Genomic DNA, 16,383 nt, shown 5'->3' with positions numbered 1-16,383 from the left:
TACAAAATTATCTAAGAAGTTTAACTTGCTGCTAATTTAGTCATTATCATAATCTAAGCTTGCTAACTATCAATTTATTCAAATCGAACTCAAAATCATTAATTTTACTATAATGAAAACTTGCTAAATATTAACTAATTGAATAAATTGATACATGGGCTAGCTAATTCAAGCTATCATGATCAAGAATCTATAAAAAATTCAAAGAAATAGCTAGATTACCTTCACAAATTGATAGACAAAAGTTTGGTTGAAAGCTTTGAATTTCTATTTTAATGGCTTCAACTTGGGAAGGAAGATGACAATTTCATCCTTTCATCCATTAACTTGACTATTTATAGATTGATTAACACTTAATTAATCATGATTAGTTAATTGTTTAAGGTTTATTTATTTACTTAATTATAAGATTAAGATTTAGTGGAAACCATCATCGCCTCTACTATCGCATATTTAAAATTAGTTAAATAACCATTTTAATCCTTTGGATAATTGCTAACTAGTTTCCCAAACATTTTCTAAATTAAAGTTCAATAGCTATTGAACTTTTACAATTTAGTCTCAAGCTTCAATTAACTATTATCTCGGTTAAATTACTTAACCAATCTTTAATATATTTTCATATTACTTAGTAAATATTTCTATTTTACTTTTACGGGCTCAGTTTATAGAAATAAGGTCTCAAATCCAAATTTTTGACATCACCTACAAATCGGATCGTTCATGGTCTTTATCTATATAAGTTTTTTAATTATTTATTGAAATGTAATCCAACTTGTTAGTTATTCTAAATAAGGATAATTCTTATTTTAATTATCTTAAAATTATTTTTATTAATTTAATCATTGTCATTAAAAATTGATCAAACTTGTCACTCTACCATTAAATCCATCTATTCTACCGCTAGGTCTTTTTTTTTTTTTTACTTTTTTCTTGTATTTTTATTCATTATTCTTTTTTTTTTCATTTTATTCATTACGCTACTCTTTCTTAACTGCCACATTCTGGTAGCACCCTTAGTCAGAAAAATCACCAAGTAGTCCATCTTTCCTTTCTCTTTCGATTTAAAAATTCAAATATTCTTGAAACCCGCAAGAAAACCACGATAATATTGAGTCAGATTCAAACTTATCTTGTCCCGATCTACTACCTTCGTCGTTAGATCGCCTAGGGTACTTAATATATGGTTCTCCTTGACCGAATAGATCCTGTCACCGTTCAAATTGTCTAATGGAATTCCAGAGCTTAAAACCCAAATTCAATTAGAGATAAGTCCCCTTCTCTTTATTTTTTTTTTCAATCTCTTTTCCTGCTTTTATGAATATTGGTTTTTCTCTTCTTTGTTTGCAGGTTTGGATTAGCTTCTTCAAAACAGTAAGGAGCAATTCTTTTTTTTTTTTTTTACTTGTGTTTTTTATATTTTGGTTGGATCTTTTGTGTTGTTGTTTTTTTTTCTATCATTCATTGTTTATGGTTTGTTCTGGTCTTTTAGTATGGTGATTAAAGTAGTGGGTGCTTTTAGGTTCAATGGCTAAAGAGGTGGAGGTGGAAGCAGCAATGGTGACAGTGAAAGTGTTGGATGATGAAGGAGATGTTGTGTGGGAGATGGTAGTATTAGACAGTGATTGGGGTTTTGAGTGGCTAAGGGTTGTGTCAAATATGACAATGGTGATGAGCGATTTAGAGTTGAGAGAAGGGATAAGAAAGGGGGTTGTGTGAACTTGTTGATGGTGGTTTAGACAGTGAATGGCGGGAAAGGTGAACAGTGATAGAGAGGAAAAAAATGAACAAAAAAAAAAATTAAGAGAAAAAGAAGAATGAACAAAAAAATGAACAGTGTTTTGGATGGAAGTTCTGAATTTATCTTTTTTGAAAATTCTCTAGAAATTAAAACTTCCCTCAACAATGCATGCAAGTTTGATTTGGGAAGGAGGTATTTTTGACAGAAAAAAGAGAGTTATTACAAGCGACATCAAAATGTTCTGACCTAAGATATTTTTGAAGATTCATCAAAATGCCCCTTGAAATTTTTCTTTCATATTTTCTAATTTATTTTTTGTGAAATTTCTAAAAAAAAATCATAGACTACAAGAACAGATTGTGGGTTCTTTATCCATTTTGATCATCCTCCTTTCTAATTTTAGATTTTAAATCTCTATATAATAGCTTAACCCAAAATTAAGATAGAAATGCTCTCTTTTTTTTTTAAGTTGTTGATGTAAATTTTGAGATTTTTCTTTTTTTAGTAAAAATATCTATCTATATTATTCTTGAAACCGTTGGAGATCATCTGTATTATTGTTAAATTCAATTTGACACAAAATTAATGAAGAAGAAGAACAGTAAAAAATGATGGACATAATTGGAAATAAAAAATCGCTATTACTTGTGTTGCTAAATTGTCTATTTCTACCCTTATCTACCGAATATGAATTTAGTAAATTTGTTGAATAAATAAGGAATGGTATTCCATGGAATGGCTCATCCAGTTAACCAAACTAGTGTTTTACTGTTTATTAAAGAATAAGAAGGAAATGGAATAGTGATTCCTCCAACCAAACGAGTTATTAATGATGGAAGAGATGATTTAACTGTAGTGATTAATTTAGAGGAAAAAAAGAAATAAAAATAGGAAAAGGAAAGAAATAAAAGAAAGGAACTAAAAATAGACTTTTAATGAAAGAAGAGATAATTTAATGGCATTGTAATCAATTTGATCAATTATTTTAACAGTAGTAATTAAATTAAAAATAAATGTGATCAAAATAAAATAATCAATTTAATCAATTATTTTAACAATAATAACTAAATTAAAAGAAAAAAGTGATAAAATAAAAATAATTCACTTTAAAGTTACTAACGAAATAATCTACATTTATTTAAATAAACAGATTGCTTTTCATTTATGAAAAGGAAGTTGCTAAATCGAGACGATTCCCAGATGTTGCAATATTTAGTGGCATCCTTGCAATTATAGAATTGATGAAAATTTAATTTATTTTTAGTTTTAATAGTTTTGTTGGTTTATTTCACCCTTTAGTGCCTCAAAATGTTCAATTTCCCTGTTCACTTAACCAACCCACTCAGATTACTTGAATTTTTCGAATGAGAATTAAATGAAGCAACCATGAATGACGAGTTTTCTAGCCGTTTACCTGCTGTTAGACCAGGTTACTTAGCTCGATCCGAAGGCCCGCCTAAAAAGTAAGAGGGTTTGGGTAAAAATATAAGCACGGAAAATGGGCTTGGGAAAAAATAATGCCCGTTTTAAAAATGAGCTGGCTCTCAGGTAAGACATTTTTTACCCTGGGTTTGGCCCGATTTCACTAAATGATAAAATTTTATTATTATTATTATTATTATTATTATTCTAATGATATTTTCTTTTTGTTTTCTCTCCCATTATGTTATTACTATTTTGTTGTTATTATTTGGATATTGTATAACACTTGTTTTATTGTTAAATTTTTTTTATTTTAGAGACAATTTCTTGTTAAGTTGTATATATCTTAGTATTATTTAAGTATACATATTTTTTAAAATTTATTTTTAATTCGTTCAAAAATATCTATTTTAATGCTTTTAGTATTTTTGATGTATTATATATATTTAAAAATTATATAAAAATAATATAATATAAAAAATTAATATGGGCGGGCCGGGTCGGGCTCGAATTTTAGCATTTTTATCCGAGCCGAGCTTGGGCAAATTTTTAGGCCCATTTTTTGGGCTGGCCCGAGCCTAGCAAACGGTCCTAAATTTTTACTTGGGCTTGGCTTGAACCTAGCCTGACCCATGATCATCTCTACCTGTAATTAGTGTAAAAACAACGGTGACAGTAAGATTAGATACTACAACATAAGACAAAGAAAAAGCTAAATGCACCGCACTAAATATAAATGACCATCCAAAAGTTCCTTTAACAAATTTTACTTCTATCTTTTTTCTCAAAGGAAAAAAAGAATTGTGAAATTAAAAGAAAATTCATAAAACCTATAAATGTTCATACCTAAATTTCAAATAGAGTTAATCTGAAAATATTAATCAAATGATGCAAAATGAACTACTATAAAAGTAGAGCATCAAATTTTGAACAAATAAAAGTATATATTATAAAATTTAGAGAAAATCTTAAAATTATATATAAATTTTGATTTAATATATAATTTAATGTATAAATTTTAATTTTTGTAATTATACACAATTTTAATTGTAGTTCAAATATCTATATGAAACCTTAATTTTGATTCAATCATACACTTTTAAATAAATACCTCAATTTATTTTTATATTAAATAAATATAATTATTTATATATATAATATATAAATATAAATAATAATTTATAAAATTTAAATTAATTCAAAATTTCATATTTATATAATTACATAAAATCATCTTTTATATATAAAATTATATGTGATACCGGTAAAAAAAATAATGAAATTAATGTAACCAAGAAAATCTTCTTTTTTTGCCATAAAATCTGATTAAAATTGGGCATTGCTGCAGCTGCAGCACGAATATTACACATCTCACCAATGGCGGCAACCTCTCTGTCTCCTGTAATAACTTCTCAAGCCTTAAAAGATCTCACAAACCAAACCCTACCCAAAACCAATGACTCCTCTCCGACTGGTTCTTTGAAAGATTGCAGAAACCTGACTGAACTCAGAAAACTGCACTGTCAAATCGCTAAGCAAGGACTAATTCACCGTCCCTCTACTGTAGCGAAGCTTATCTCAACATGTACTGCATTGGGTACTTTTGAGAGCTTAGTTTATGCTAAAAATATCTTAAATCAATTTAGATACGATAATCAAAATGATGGTACTTTGTTTATGTACAATTCACTGATTAGAGGTTATTCTTCTATTGGTCTTGGCAAGGAAGCTATCCGGGTGTATCTTGAAATGCTGAGTCTGGGCATTTTGCCTGATAAATACACGTTCCCCTACTTACTAAGTGCGTGCACAAAAATTTCAGCGACTGCTGAGGGTTTTCAGGTTCATGGATCGGTTATAAAAATGGGTTTTCAAGGAGATATGTTTACATTGAATTCTTTGATTCACTTCTATGCAGACTGTGGGGAAATTGTGATGGGACAAAAGGTGTTCGATGAAATGATTGACAGAAATGTTGTATCTTGGACCAGTTTGATTTGTGGTTATGCAAGGTCTGGTTTGGCTAAGGAGGCTGTTGAATTGTTTTTTGAGATGGTGGAGGAAGGTACTAGGCCGAATTCAGTTACGATGGTTTGTGTAATTTCTGCCTGTGCAAAGTTGAGGGATCTTGAATTGGGTGAGAGAGTGCGTGGATATATTAGTAGCTTGGGAGTGAAAGTTAATACTTTAATGGTGAATTCGCTTGTGGATATGTATATGAAATGCGGTGCTTTTGATACTGCAAAGCGGCTGTTTGATGAATGTGAACAGAAAAATTTGGTTGTTTGCAATACAATAATGTCAAATTATGTGCATTCCGGGATGGTGAGGGAAGCACTCTTTATCTTGGAGGAAATGCTGAGACAGAGGCTGGTGCCTGATAGGGTTTCTATATTATCTACAATCTCAGTATCTGCGCAACTAGGCAGCATTTTTTTGGGAAAATGTTGTCATGCTTATGTTTTGAGGAATGGACTTGAAGGTTGGGATAGTATTTCAAATGCTCTAATTGACATGTACATGAAGTGTGGTAAACAGGAAGTGGCATTTGCGGTTTTTCATCGCATGGCTAACAAGACAGTTGTATCATGGAATTCGGTAATGGCTGGTTATATTAGAAATGGTGATCTCAGTTCAGCTTGGGAAGTTTTCAACAATATGCCAGAGAGTGATCTTGTGTCTTGGAACACTATAATCAGTGCTTTGGTACAAGAGAGCATGTTCGAACAAGCCATTGAACTTTTTCGAACAATGCAAAATGAAGGAATAAAAGCAGATAGGGTGACTATGGTGAGTATTGCATCTGCCTGTGGATATTTAGGAGCACTTGATCTTGCCAAGTGGATCCATGCTTATATCAAAATGAACAAAATTCCCTGTGACATTCGTCTAAGTACAGCTTTAGTTGATATGTTCGCTAGGTGTGGTGATCCTTCAACTGCAATGAAGATCTTCAATAACATAGAAAACAGAGATGTGTCGGCTTGGACTGCTGCCATTGGAGCAATGGCTATGGAGGGAAACGGCAATCAAGCTATTGAGCTTTTCAACAAGATGCTTCGACAAGGAGTCAAACCTGATGGAGTAGTATTTGTGGGGTTGCTAACAGCCTGCAGCCATGGAGGGTTAGTCCAGCAAGGGCGAGATATTTTCAAGTCGATGACGTCAGTCCACAAAATCTCTCCCCAAATTGTGCACTATGGGTGTATGGTTGATCTGCTAGGCCGTGCTGGATTCTTGGAAGAAGCTCTAGATCTCATAAAATTAATGCCAATGGAGCCTAATGATGTAATTTGGGGGTCTCTTTTAGCAGCATGCAGGATGCACAGAAATATTGATATGGCAGGATATGCAACTGAAAGGATGAAAGAATTAGCTTCTGACAGAACTGGTATCCAGGTGCTTCTGTCTAACATATATGCCTCTGCTGGGAAATGGACTGATGTTGCAAAGGTGAGGCGGCAGTTGAAAGAGAAGGGGGCTCGAAAAGTGCCTGGATCAAGCTCAATAGAGGTAAATGGACAAATTCATGAGTTCACTTCGGGTGATGAATCCCATCCAGAAATGATGCACATAGCTGCAATGCTAGATGAAATGCACTGCAGAGTGGAGGCTGCTGGACATGCTCCAGATCTTAGTAATGTTCTACTTAATGTTGACGAGGAGGAGAAAGAATACGTACTTAGTAGACATAGTGAAAAACTAGCAATTGCATTTGGGCTAATCAGCACCGATCAGGGCACATCGATCCGGGTTGTTAAGAATCTTCGAATCTGTTCTGACTGCCATTCATTTGCCAAATTGGTGTCAAAAACGTATAACAGAGAGATTATTGTCCGAGATAATAACAGATTTCATTTCTTTCAGAGAGGGGTCTGTTCTTGTAACGACTATTGGTGATATCAACTTGTAACTTCACTGATTCTTGCGTTCGCAGAATCAAAATAAAAAAGTTGCATTTTTATTTTATTTTTCACATGCAATGGCCATTATTTCATTGTTATATAAATACACCTGAAGCTGAAATGAACCTCGTAATAATCTTTCATTCAGATACAAGACAACAGCAGGCTCGACATCCAGACTACATTTTCTCCAGAAGGTTTATGCAATATAACATGATAACTACAAACACACATGGACAGAAAGAAAGAAACTAGTAACTTGTGCAATCCTTTTCATCCTGAACGTATATTGGAACTACATTAACAAAATAACAACATTTTTACAGGATGAAATGGAGGAAAGATGAACATTTTCCAAACCTCCTACTTAAAATCCATATTTCTTTTTGTCACAGAATCAGGGGCAGGCCATGTGAAACCTTGTGGACAGTTCTGCATGCACTTCACAATTGAGGGAAAATGGAATCGATGAAAGCATGGTGCATTGGATCTGACTGCCACAGTTTGGCCATGTGATGATGTGATGAGGTCTGTCGATGAAGTTCTTCAACGAGCCAGACAGTGGCTTCAGCTTTGCAAGGATGAACGATGATGTCAAGGGGCCTATGCTCGTCCTCACTGCCGACTCTTGAATGATCCCACTGTTTTAGGAGAATGTTAGTGAGGTAATGCAAAGGCTGCCCATATAATTGTTTGATGGATCTGCCTAATCCCATCCATGTGGTAAACGGAATAACAGAACCCCGTTGTGTCGGAATTGGTAATTGCTTCATATATTCCTGATAAATTTCAGCCTTTCTGATCAACAAGCCTGATATCATGAAACAAGGATTTTACAATGCATTATAAAAGAAAGCATATTCCCCATACAAAAACTACTTTTGACATTGATTATTAACAAACAATAACACGGACACACTTGATCTCTTTGAAAATTTGAAGATGAAATTGGCTAAAAATAACCCCATATCACAAAGGTAATAATAACTAGCTAAAGCGAAGCTACAGGTCAGATTCAACAGGGGGATGAAGGAGTTTACAAGAACAAATAGTTATAGGTTTCAACAGACGGAGCAAAAATTGAAACCCATTTAACAAAATTACCATCAGAGGATAATTCTTTAGGAGGTTGATCAACTGCGACATTTTTGGTTTCATCATTGACCTGAACCTCGACATCGAAAGAAGAATATGATGATGATGATGATGATGATGATGAAGATTCATCTGATGAAATTACATCAACCTGGTCACTCCATGGCAATGCCCGCTTCATGATGTTCACACTGCAGCCTTCCAGAAATAGAACATATTACTATCCCCAGATAATAAAATTCGAAGCTACCCATATTTAAAAGGAAAAAAAGGGAACCCAGATCAAATTAAAAGAAGAAATGAAATAGAATATTATAATTTCAATGTAGGGTTTCACATCGGGAAACATTGAAACACTCTTACCCGAAATTTCTCTTGTTAACAGAGAGAGAAAGGGAATGTAAGTTGCAGTTCCTTTGCATAAACCCTAACAAATCCCTTTACCTCCCGGTTTTTAGATTGATTGATGACTTGTTTGGCTACTGGGAAAACCTCAAATTTCGGGAAATAACCGGAAAAAAGTGAATATTTGGATTTTTTATAGTTAAAATATACTATTTTCTTATTTTGGTGCTTAAAAACACATGATATTTAAGTTGTAATTTTTTCTCAGGTTGATACTTCCTTTAGACAAAATTTAGTTAAATTATTAAATCTATTTGAAAAAAATTTAACTAATAATTTGTTTCCTAAATTATGTTATTTTTCGATTTTGACATTTAAACATTTATTTAATCATAAGTGATACCAAAACTATTTTTCTTAAGTTGATATTTTTGTCTTTAGTGAAATTGTTAATGTTAATTTTTTTTAGAAAAAGATAACCTATTAAAATGATCTTGTAGCAAAAAGACAAATCATTATTTTCTTTATATACATTTAAAAATTATTAAAATTTCATAAAAAAAATAGAGAGAACTAATTCAAATAGTTTTTTTTAGCTTAATTCAATTAATTTGTATTGGTTCGCAAGTCAACCGGTTCAACTCCTTTCCTTTGGTATATTCTCAATCGATTTAGTTTGGTTTTAAAAACATTGGTCTTGATCGATGAAAGAAATTTTTTTGATCTTATCAGGTCGAGCAAGTAGGCAGTGAAGTTCGAAAATAGAATCAATCGCCAACATTTTGACCTAGAGAGGGTCAATTTCAAACCCCATTCACATTGCCGGATATTATAAAGGAAGAAGAAAGAAAAAATATACAAAAATATAGAGAAATAATGTAAAAGAAAAGAAAAGAAAAGAAAAGAATTAAAATTATTTTTAAAGTTTATATGATGTGACACTCTACTATTGATTGAAATTTTTCAATAGATATAATATTTTAGTATAAAATGAGTAACAAAATAATAATTGAAGTACTACTTGTGATTAAAAACAGTTTAGTACCAACTTGAGAAAAATATTATTATTTAGCTTTTTTAAAATTAATAGTTTGACTAACTAAGGTATCAATTTGAGAAAAAATGTAGTTCGGATACTAAAATAGAAAAATAAAAAATTTAAGTATCGATTTGTGGATTAAGCCATTTTTATATCAATATATTTGGAATTTCAAAAGGGTTATATTTGGTAAATTACGATTTCTTTTGCCTCAATTGAAATTTCAACTCTCATATGTATTTAAAATTGAAAATGGTTGTATCGTTAACTAATTTTTATCCGGATTTGTTATTTTTACCCTCACTAATTATGGGTAAATTTTTGTTTTAGTTAATTAATTAAAAATTATAATTTGGTCAATGACATTTTTAAAAATCTTTTCTTTTGTCACCCTATTGTTGTTAAGCGACACTTTATAGTTGACATAAAAACAATTTTAGTTCTTAGATTTTATACTTTCATCAATTTTACCTTGATTATTATAAAATGATAAAATGAAATTCTTTTTAAAAATTAAAAATTCTAAAATCTAAAAATTATATAAAAGTAGATAAAATTTCAAAACAAAAAAAAGTGAAATGAGAGAATTATTTTAGACACTCCAAATTTTCTCTATATATTATCTATATAGAAATATCTAATACTCATTATTTTTAAAAATAATGTAAAAAATAAAAACATTAAGAAAAATTATTGGTTCTCTATTTTTTACCTCTTCATTTCTTTTTCTTTTTTGAAATAATTGACTGGTATTATATATATAACAAGAAAATAAAAAAACAGGCCTATGGCCTTACAAAAGAAAAATCCAGAAAACAAAAAAAGAAACAGGCCTATAGCCTTACAAAAGAAAATCCAGAAAACGGACAGCAATTATGGCCTAAAAACCTACTAAAATCAAATAATCAAAATAAAACAAAACTTATTCTTATCCTAAACCAGTCAATTCAAAAACAGCTGGACACCACTTGTATCAAATCGTTTCAAATCCACCCACCAGCCTTAATGATAGCAGGTTCCCAATGTTACTTTTTCTCTGCTACCTTTTTATTGCAAACAGAGAGACTTTTCATTTTTTCAATCCGGTGGTCTTTGCCAAAGTCTCTCCTCTCCAAGGTTTCTCCTCTCCAGCGCATTCCGGACCATTTCTGGGATTCCCCTCTCCAGGTAAAAACTTTCTCCACTCTTGAGAGCCTCCGTTGCAATAGTATGAGCATAGATGTTATTAACTTTTGGAATAAAAGAAAACTCAACCTTCTGGTATCTGCGTTTCTTGCTCTGAATATCTCTGATTATTGCTCCTATGACCGATCTATCAATAATAGAATTTTGGCACTTCATGATAACCGTTTTTGAATCTCCCATAACTTCAAGTATGTTGAATCCCAGACTAATACCTAGTTTTACTGCTTGTAATCCTGCATATGCCTCTGCTGTAAATGGGTCTTCTATGTTGGAGTGATGAACTGTCTGTGACGCTAGGATTTCTCCTTCCCCATTCCATGCTATTAGTCCCGATGCCGATCTGAACGTCTGACGGTCAAAAGCTGCGTCGAAATGAACTGTTGCCCTTCCCCTTTTGAACACCTGGTGACACTTATCCGAAGAGTGTAAAGTAAGTTTATCTTCCTTTGTTGCTTCAAGTTCTGAAATATAGCTTCTAACTTTCCTTGCGATTTCAGTTCCTGATACTTTCTTCTTCTCATATACCAGTTGATTTCTATTGAACCAAATAAACCAGAGACCACAATAGAATATTTGAAGTTGCTCAACATTTCCTTGTCCAAAGATTCCAGTAAGCCAACTCCATATATTTTCGTTACTCTGATTCAGTACCCATGACATATTTAAGTGACTCCAAACCTCAATCACTGTAGGGCACTGTTGAAAGATATGGTAACTGTTTTCTTCTTCACAATCACACCTGGGACATTGAGTATTCACTACTACCCGCTTGATTTTGAGGTTGCAAAAGGATGGGATAAAGTTCCATGAGATCCTCCAAATCATCATTTTTATCTTAGATGGGATATGTAAATTCCATAGCTTTCTGTAGAAATTTGTAGTTTCTGTATGTAAAATTAATTCATTAGGATCCAATAAACACTCATGTAATAGTTTATAGGCGCTCCTCACTGAAAACTCCCCGGTCGGCTCCGCTCTCCAAACTTGAAAGTCGTCATGTTCCGTCTCCGCCAGTGGTATCTTCAAAACTTTCTTAGCAATCTCCGATCGAAAGGTATTTTTTACCATATCTGTTTTCCACCTTCTGTTACATGTGTCAATTAACTCCGAAACTAATTCAATATTTCCACTAACTTCTTGGTTCGATATTCTAACCATTTTATTGCCTGGTATCCACAGATCATCACAAACTGAAATTTTATCACCTCTCCCCACCCTTCAGCAAAGACCTTTTTCAAGCAGACCTTTCGCAGACCATACACTCTTCCAGGTAAACGACGGTAAATTCCCCAATCTAGCTTTATAAAAGTCTGAATCGGGATAATACTTAGCTTTCAAAACACGCGCCAATAATGAATTTGGATAATTAACAAGACGCCAACCTTGTTTCGATAATAATGCAATATTAAATTTCGTAAAATTACGAAAACCAAGGCCTCCATCTTCTTTTAACAAACATAAATTCTCCCAAGTGCACCAATGTATACTCTTCCTATTCATTCTCTTCCTCCACCAGAAATTAGCAACAATTCTTTCCAAATCTGCGCAAAGGGTCTTAGGGAGAAGAAAACAACTCATTGAATAAGTTGGAATGGCTTGTAGAACCACTTTGATAAACACTTCTTTCCCCCCTTGGGAGAGAAACCTAATACTCCAATTGTCAATCCTTTGATTGAGTCTATCCTTCAAACTTTGAAAAGATGACTTCTTCCGTTTCCCCACCAAACTAGGCAACCCCAGATACCGTTCAATATCATTAGCTCTTCTAACTCGAAGGATCCTTGTGATGTCACCCCTTACCCCCTCTTCTGTATTTGTACTGAAAAAGATTGCTGATTTTTCATAATTTACACATTGCCCTGAGTTTATCTCATATTCCTGTAAAACCTGTTTTAGAGACTGTGCCCCCCTTTCAGAAGCTTCTGCAAATAAGATGCAATCATCTGCAAAGAGTAAGTGGGAGATAGCTGGTCCTCTTCGGCTTGCTTTAACTCCTTTAAGAGTATTCTCTTCTTCTGCTAGCCTTATTAGACTTGAAAGTCCTTCTGCACAAAGAAGAAATAAGAACGGACTTAGAGGGTCTCCTTGTCTTAGGCCTCTAGATGGAATGATTGTTTGCCCTCTATTACCATTGACTATCACTTCATATGAGACTGAAGAGGCACAATTTAAAACCGACTCAATCCAATCAGAATCAAATCCCATTTTTTCCATTACCCCTTCCACAAAACCCCATTCAACCCTGTCATATGCTTTACTCATGTCCAGCTTGACAGCCATGAATCCTTTTTTCCCCACCCTCTTGAGTTTTAGAGTGTGAAGAATTTCATAAGCAAGAAGGACATTATCTGAAATCAGCCTTCCAGGAACAAAAGCAATTTGTGATAAATCAATACATTTATGAATCACTCTCCGGAACCTTCTAGTAATGACTTTAGCTATCAATTTGTAAATCACATTACATAAGCTAATTGGCCTAAATTGAGTAATCCTTGAAGGGTTTGGGACTTTTGGGATTAGCACAATGTTTGTTTTATTAATTGAACGTAAATCCATACCTTCGTTTAACCTCTGGAGACAAAAAACAGAAACATCCTTTCCTATAATTGGCCAACACTTCTGATAAAATAGGGCTGGAAATCCATCCTCACCTGGAGCTTTTGTAGGTCCCGTTTCTGAAAGAGCTTCAAACATTTCCTCCTTTGTATATCTTGCCTTTAGATAATTATTGTCTTCCTCTGAAATACATCGTTTAATTCCTCTCAGAATCCTCTCCAAATTTCTTTGTCCTCCTGTTGAAAATAATTTCTGAAAGTACTCTCTAGCGATCACCTCTTTCTCTTCACACTCCTCTGTCTCCCTTCCGTCTTCGAACTGTAGCCTGTGAATTTGATTTTGCTTTCTTCTTTGTGACGCTTGTTTGTGAAAGAAAGCTGTATTTTTATCACCAAGTTTTAACCAATTAACTCAGGCCCTTTGTTCCTAGTAACGTTCATCCTTTTTGATCTCAAGATTCAGATGAATTTTTGTGTCTATAATTTCTGCTAGATTCTCGTCACTTCTATCAGATTCAAGTAATGTTGCCAGCTTTGAAGACAAGACCTCTATTTTCATCTTTCTGTTCTGTTGGATCGTGACCCCCCACCTTTCCAAACCTCTTTTTAGATTTTCCATCCTATACAAAAAATCTCCTGTGGAGTTTTCCCAGATTTGTTTGGTTTCGCTAAAGATTGTTGCTTCCGTCACCCACCATGCTTCGAACTTGAAATTTCTTCTTCCCATTCCTCTCTTCCTAACAGCGGTATCCAGAAGAAGTGGACAATGATCAGAGAATGTATGTGAAAGGTGCCTAATCAGGGAATTAGGGAATAAAGCGCTCCATTGCTCCGTTGCAACTCCTCTATCAAGTCTTTCTTGAATATTCGTTTCATAAAAATTCCCTCTCTCCCACGTGAACCACCTACCTGAATAGCCCAAATCATTCAGACTGTATTCCTCAAGCACTTGACGAAAATCTTCCATTCTTCTTTCCTCCCTAGGTAATCCCCCCTTCTTCTCGAATCCATATAAGATTTCGTTAAAGTCTCCACAAACCAGCCATGGATAATCTCCATGACACCGTAATTGTCTCAACAGATTCCATGCGTCACCCCTGTCCCGTGAGTATGGAGAACCATAGAAACCCGTAAATCTCCATCTTTTATTATCTCCTTCTTCCTCGACAATCACATCAATATGTCTATCTGAAAAACTCTGAAGCGTAATAATAACATTTCCTCGCCATGCAAGACTTAGTCCACCTCTTGATCCAATAGAATCTATATCAATTCCGTATTGAAACCCGCAGCTTCTTTGAATTTTCTCCATCCGAAATTTGTTTACTTTTGTCTCTATTAAGAAAATAATTTGGGGATAATGTTGCTTCAACAAATGCCGAAGTCGTCGGACTGTCCGAGGATTCCCCAATCCTCGGACGTTCCAGCTTAAAATTTTCATTGCGACCGGTCGGCTTGCCTCTTGGCAGCCGCCGTTAACAAATGGTTGACTTCAGCCTTCCTCCTATTTCTCCCTCCCATCTCATTACTTTCCTCCATCTCCCCTCTAACCCTCTTTTTCCCCTCCTCACAAATAACCACCTCATTCTCCAAATCATGCTCCATCGCCATGTGGTTATTGTCAATTATTTTTCTCATTCCCCCTAGACCGAAAGAGACCCCATTACCTTCCAAGTTGAAACCTAAACTAGGAACAAGATTACTTTCAAATTTCCATGCCTTCCTCCAGTCTCTATTTCCCCTGAGTTTATCTCTCTTATTTCCATCTGAGAATCCTCCTTCCTCCCTTAACCAGACACTACTCATTGCTTGGGCTCTTCTTGACTGTGCTCGCAAAGACAAATCCCATCCCATCTCACCAATTTCCACCCCTACCTCTATTTTTATTTCACAAAAAGAATCATTATGACCTAGGCGGCCACAATAAAAACAAAAAAGTGTTAATCTCTCATACTTAAATCTGACGTAACAGCATTTATTTTGAAACTTAACTTGTTTTTTCCTTTTGAGAGGCCGTCTAACATCAATCTGTACTCTAATCCGTATATAATTCATATTCTCTTTCCCCAAATTAGCACTATCATACTCTTGGAATATTCCAATGAAATTTCCCAATTGTATGGCCAGATTTTCAAAATAAAAGCCAATGGGAACATCATGTACTTGTACCCAGAAAGATGCTGAAATTAATGGAACTCTTAACGGATCCTCTCCCCTACTCAACTTATGCAAAACCAGCAGGTGATTATTAAAAGTCCAAGGGGACCCTTTTAAAACTCTTTCCATATCCACAATATGAAAGAATTTAAAAATATATCTCTTCTCCCCCAAATCTTTGATTTGAACACCCTTGACCGGATGCCATAAATTAGCCATGGTGCTTTTCATTGCTGGATAATGAATAATACTGGCTGTAAGAAAACAACCAACCAAACTTAAAATCTCTTCTTCACTTACCGGTTCTATCTCTCCTTGTGCTTGCAGGATTTCTTCATCATCATCATCAATAGACAGACCGGCGAAATCTGACTCCATGGACAATTACGTGAGAAACAGATTAAGAGAATTAATTCAGACCCTTTAGATGGTAGCCGTCGAACCAAGAAACTTTTGAAAACCTAGACTTGCTAAGGAGGCAGACAGAAACGTGCTAGGGTAGCAGACTTTTTTTTTCGAAAAAATTAATTACCTTTTCTGTTTCTTAATATAGCTTTTTCGTTATAAAAAATTAGAGTATAATTTATTTCTACAATTTGAATTTTAACAAATATTTTAAATGAACTGAAAATTTGAATAAATTTTTTTTTGAAAAATGTGGTATATATTGTTTTTGCTAAAAATAACATGAGAGTCGATTTCATACGTCTCTATAATATTAGTTCTAGATGTTCTTCAAGGGCATGGAACTCAATTAAACCAAACTTTATTTGATAAATTAATTTGATAAAACAAATAAAATGTTTTTGAATAAAGATGGTTTTGAGCAAAGAATTAATCTTAAAGTAAAATCCATTTTAAAGTCTTTCTAAAACTTCAAATACTTTGAAAAATAATTTGAACACTTAGAAATATTTTAGACAAGTTCAAAACCCTTCA

General features: G+C 33.7%; 2 protein-coding genes and 2 long non-coding RNA genes across 5 annotated transcripts; 3 read left to right on the top strand and 1 right to left on the bottom strand.

Moving 5' to 3' along the window:
* Nucleotides 1–1,021: 1,021 nt before the first annotated feature.
* Nucleotides 1,022–2,116, top strand: LOC105777345 (uncharacterized). The gene is made up of 2 exons (XR_001128261.2): nucleotides 1,022–1,374; nucleotides 1,523–2,116. It is a non-coding gene; the product is annotated as an uncharacterized LOC105777345 (long non-coding RNA).
* Nucleotides 2,117–4,486: 2,370 nt separating this feature from the next.
* Nucleotides 4,487–7,139, top strand: LOC105777343 (pentatricopeptide repeat-containing protein At3g22690). The gene has a single exon (XM_012600567.2). It carries the CDS (start codon nucleotides 4,541–4,543, stop codon nucleotides 7,061–7,063), a length of 2,523 nt encoding a protein of 840 aa, XP_012456021.1. The 5' UTR covers nucleotides 4,487–4,540; the 3' UTR covers nucleotides 7,064–7,139.
* Nucleotides 7,140–7,184: 45 nt separating this feature from the next.
* On the bottom strand, nucleotides 7,185–8,681 carry LOC105777344 (protein RDM1). Of its 2 annotated transcripts, none has more exons than XM_012600569.2 (3): nucleotides 8,527–8,681; nucleotides 8,173–8,354; nucleotides 7,185–7,879 (listed from the first exon to the last, which is right to left on the bottom strand). In XM_012600569.2, exons 1-3 carry the CDS (start codon nucleotides 8,583–8,585, stop codon nucleotides 7,512–7,514), a joined length of 609 nt encoding a protein of 202 aa, XP_012456023.1. In that variant the 5' UTR covers nucleotides 8,586–8,681; the 3' UTR covers nucleotides 7,185–7,511. The 2 variants fall into 2 exon arrangements, with proteins under 2 accessions (XP_012456023.1, XP_012456024.1); XM_012600570.2 differs by having other exon boundaries at nucleotides 8,173–8,361; nucleotides 8,527–8,668.
* A 2,039-nt stretch (nucleotides 8,682–10,720) lies between these two features.
* Nucleotides 10,721–15,948, top strand: LOC105777502 (uncharacterized). The gene is made up of 3 exons (XR_008189836.1): nucleotides 10,721–11,162; nucleotides 11,261–11,342; nucleotides 15,772–15,948. It is a non-coding gene; the product is annotated as an uncharacterized LOC105777502 (long non-coding RNA).
* The last annotated feature ends 435 nt before the right edge of the window (nucleotides 15,949–16,383 follow it).

This window comes from Gossypium raimondii, chromosome 10 (assembly GCF_025698545.1).
Source record: "Gossypium raimondii isolate GPD5lz chromosome 10, ASM2569854v1, whole genome shotgun sequence".
NCBI classification, from domain to species: Eukaryota; Viridiplantae; Streptophyta; class Magnoliopsida; order Malvales; family Malvaceae; genus Gossypium; species Gossypium raimondii.
The sequence above is the reverse complement of the archived record's forward strand: the minus strand, read 5'-3'. Positions and strand labels throughout refer to the sequence as shown.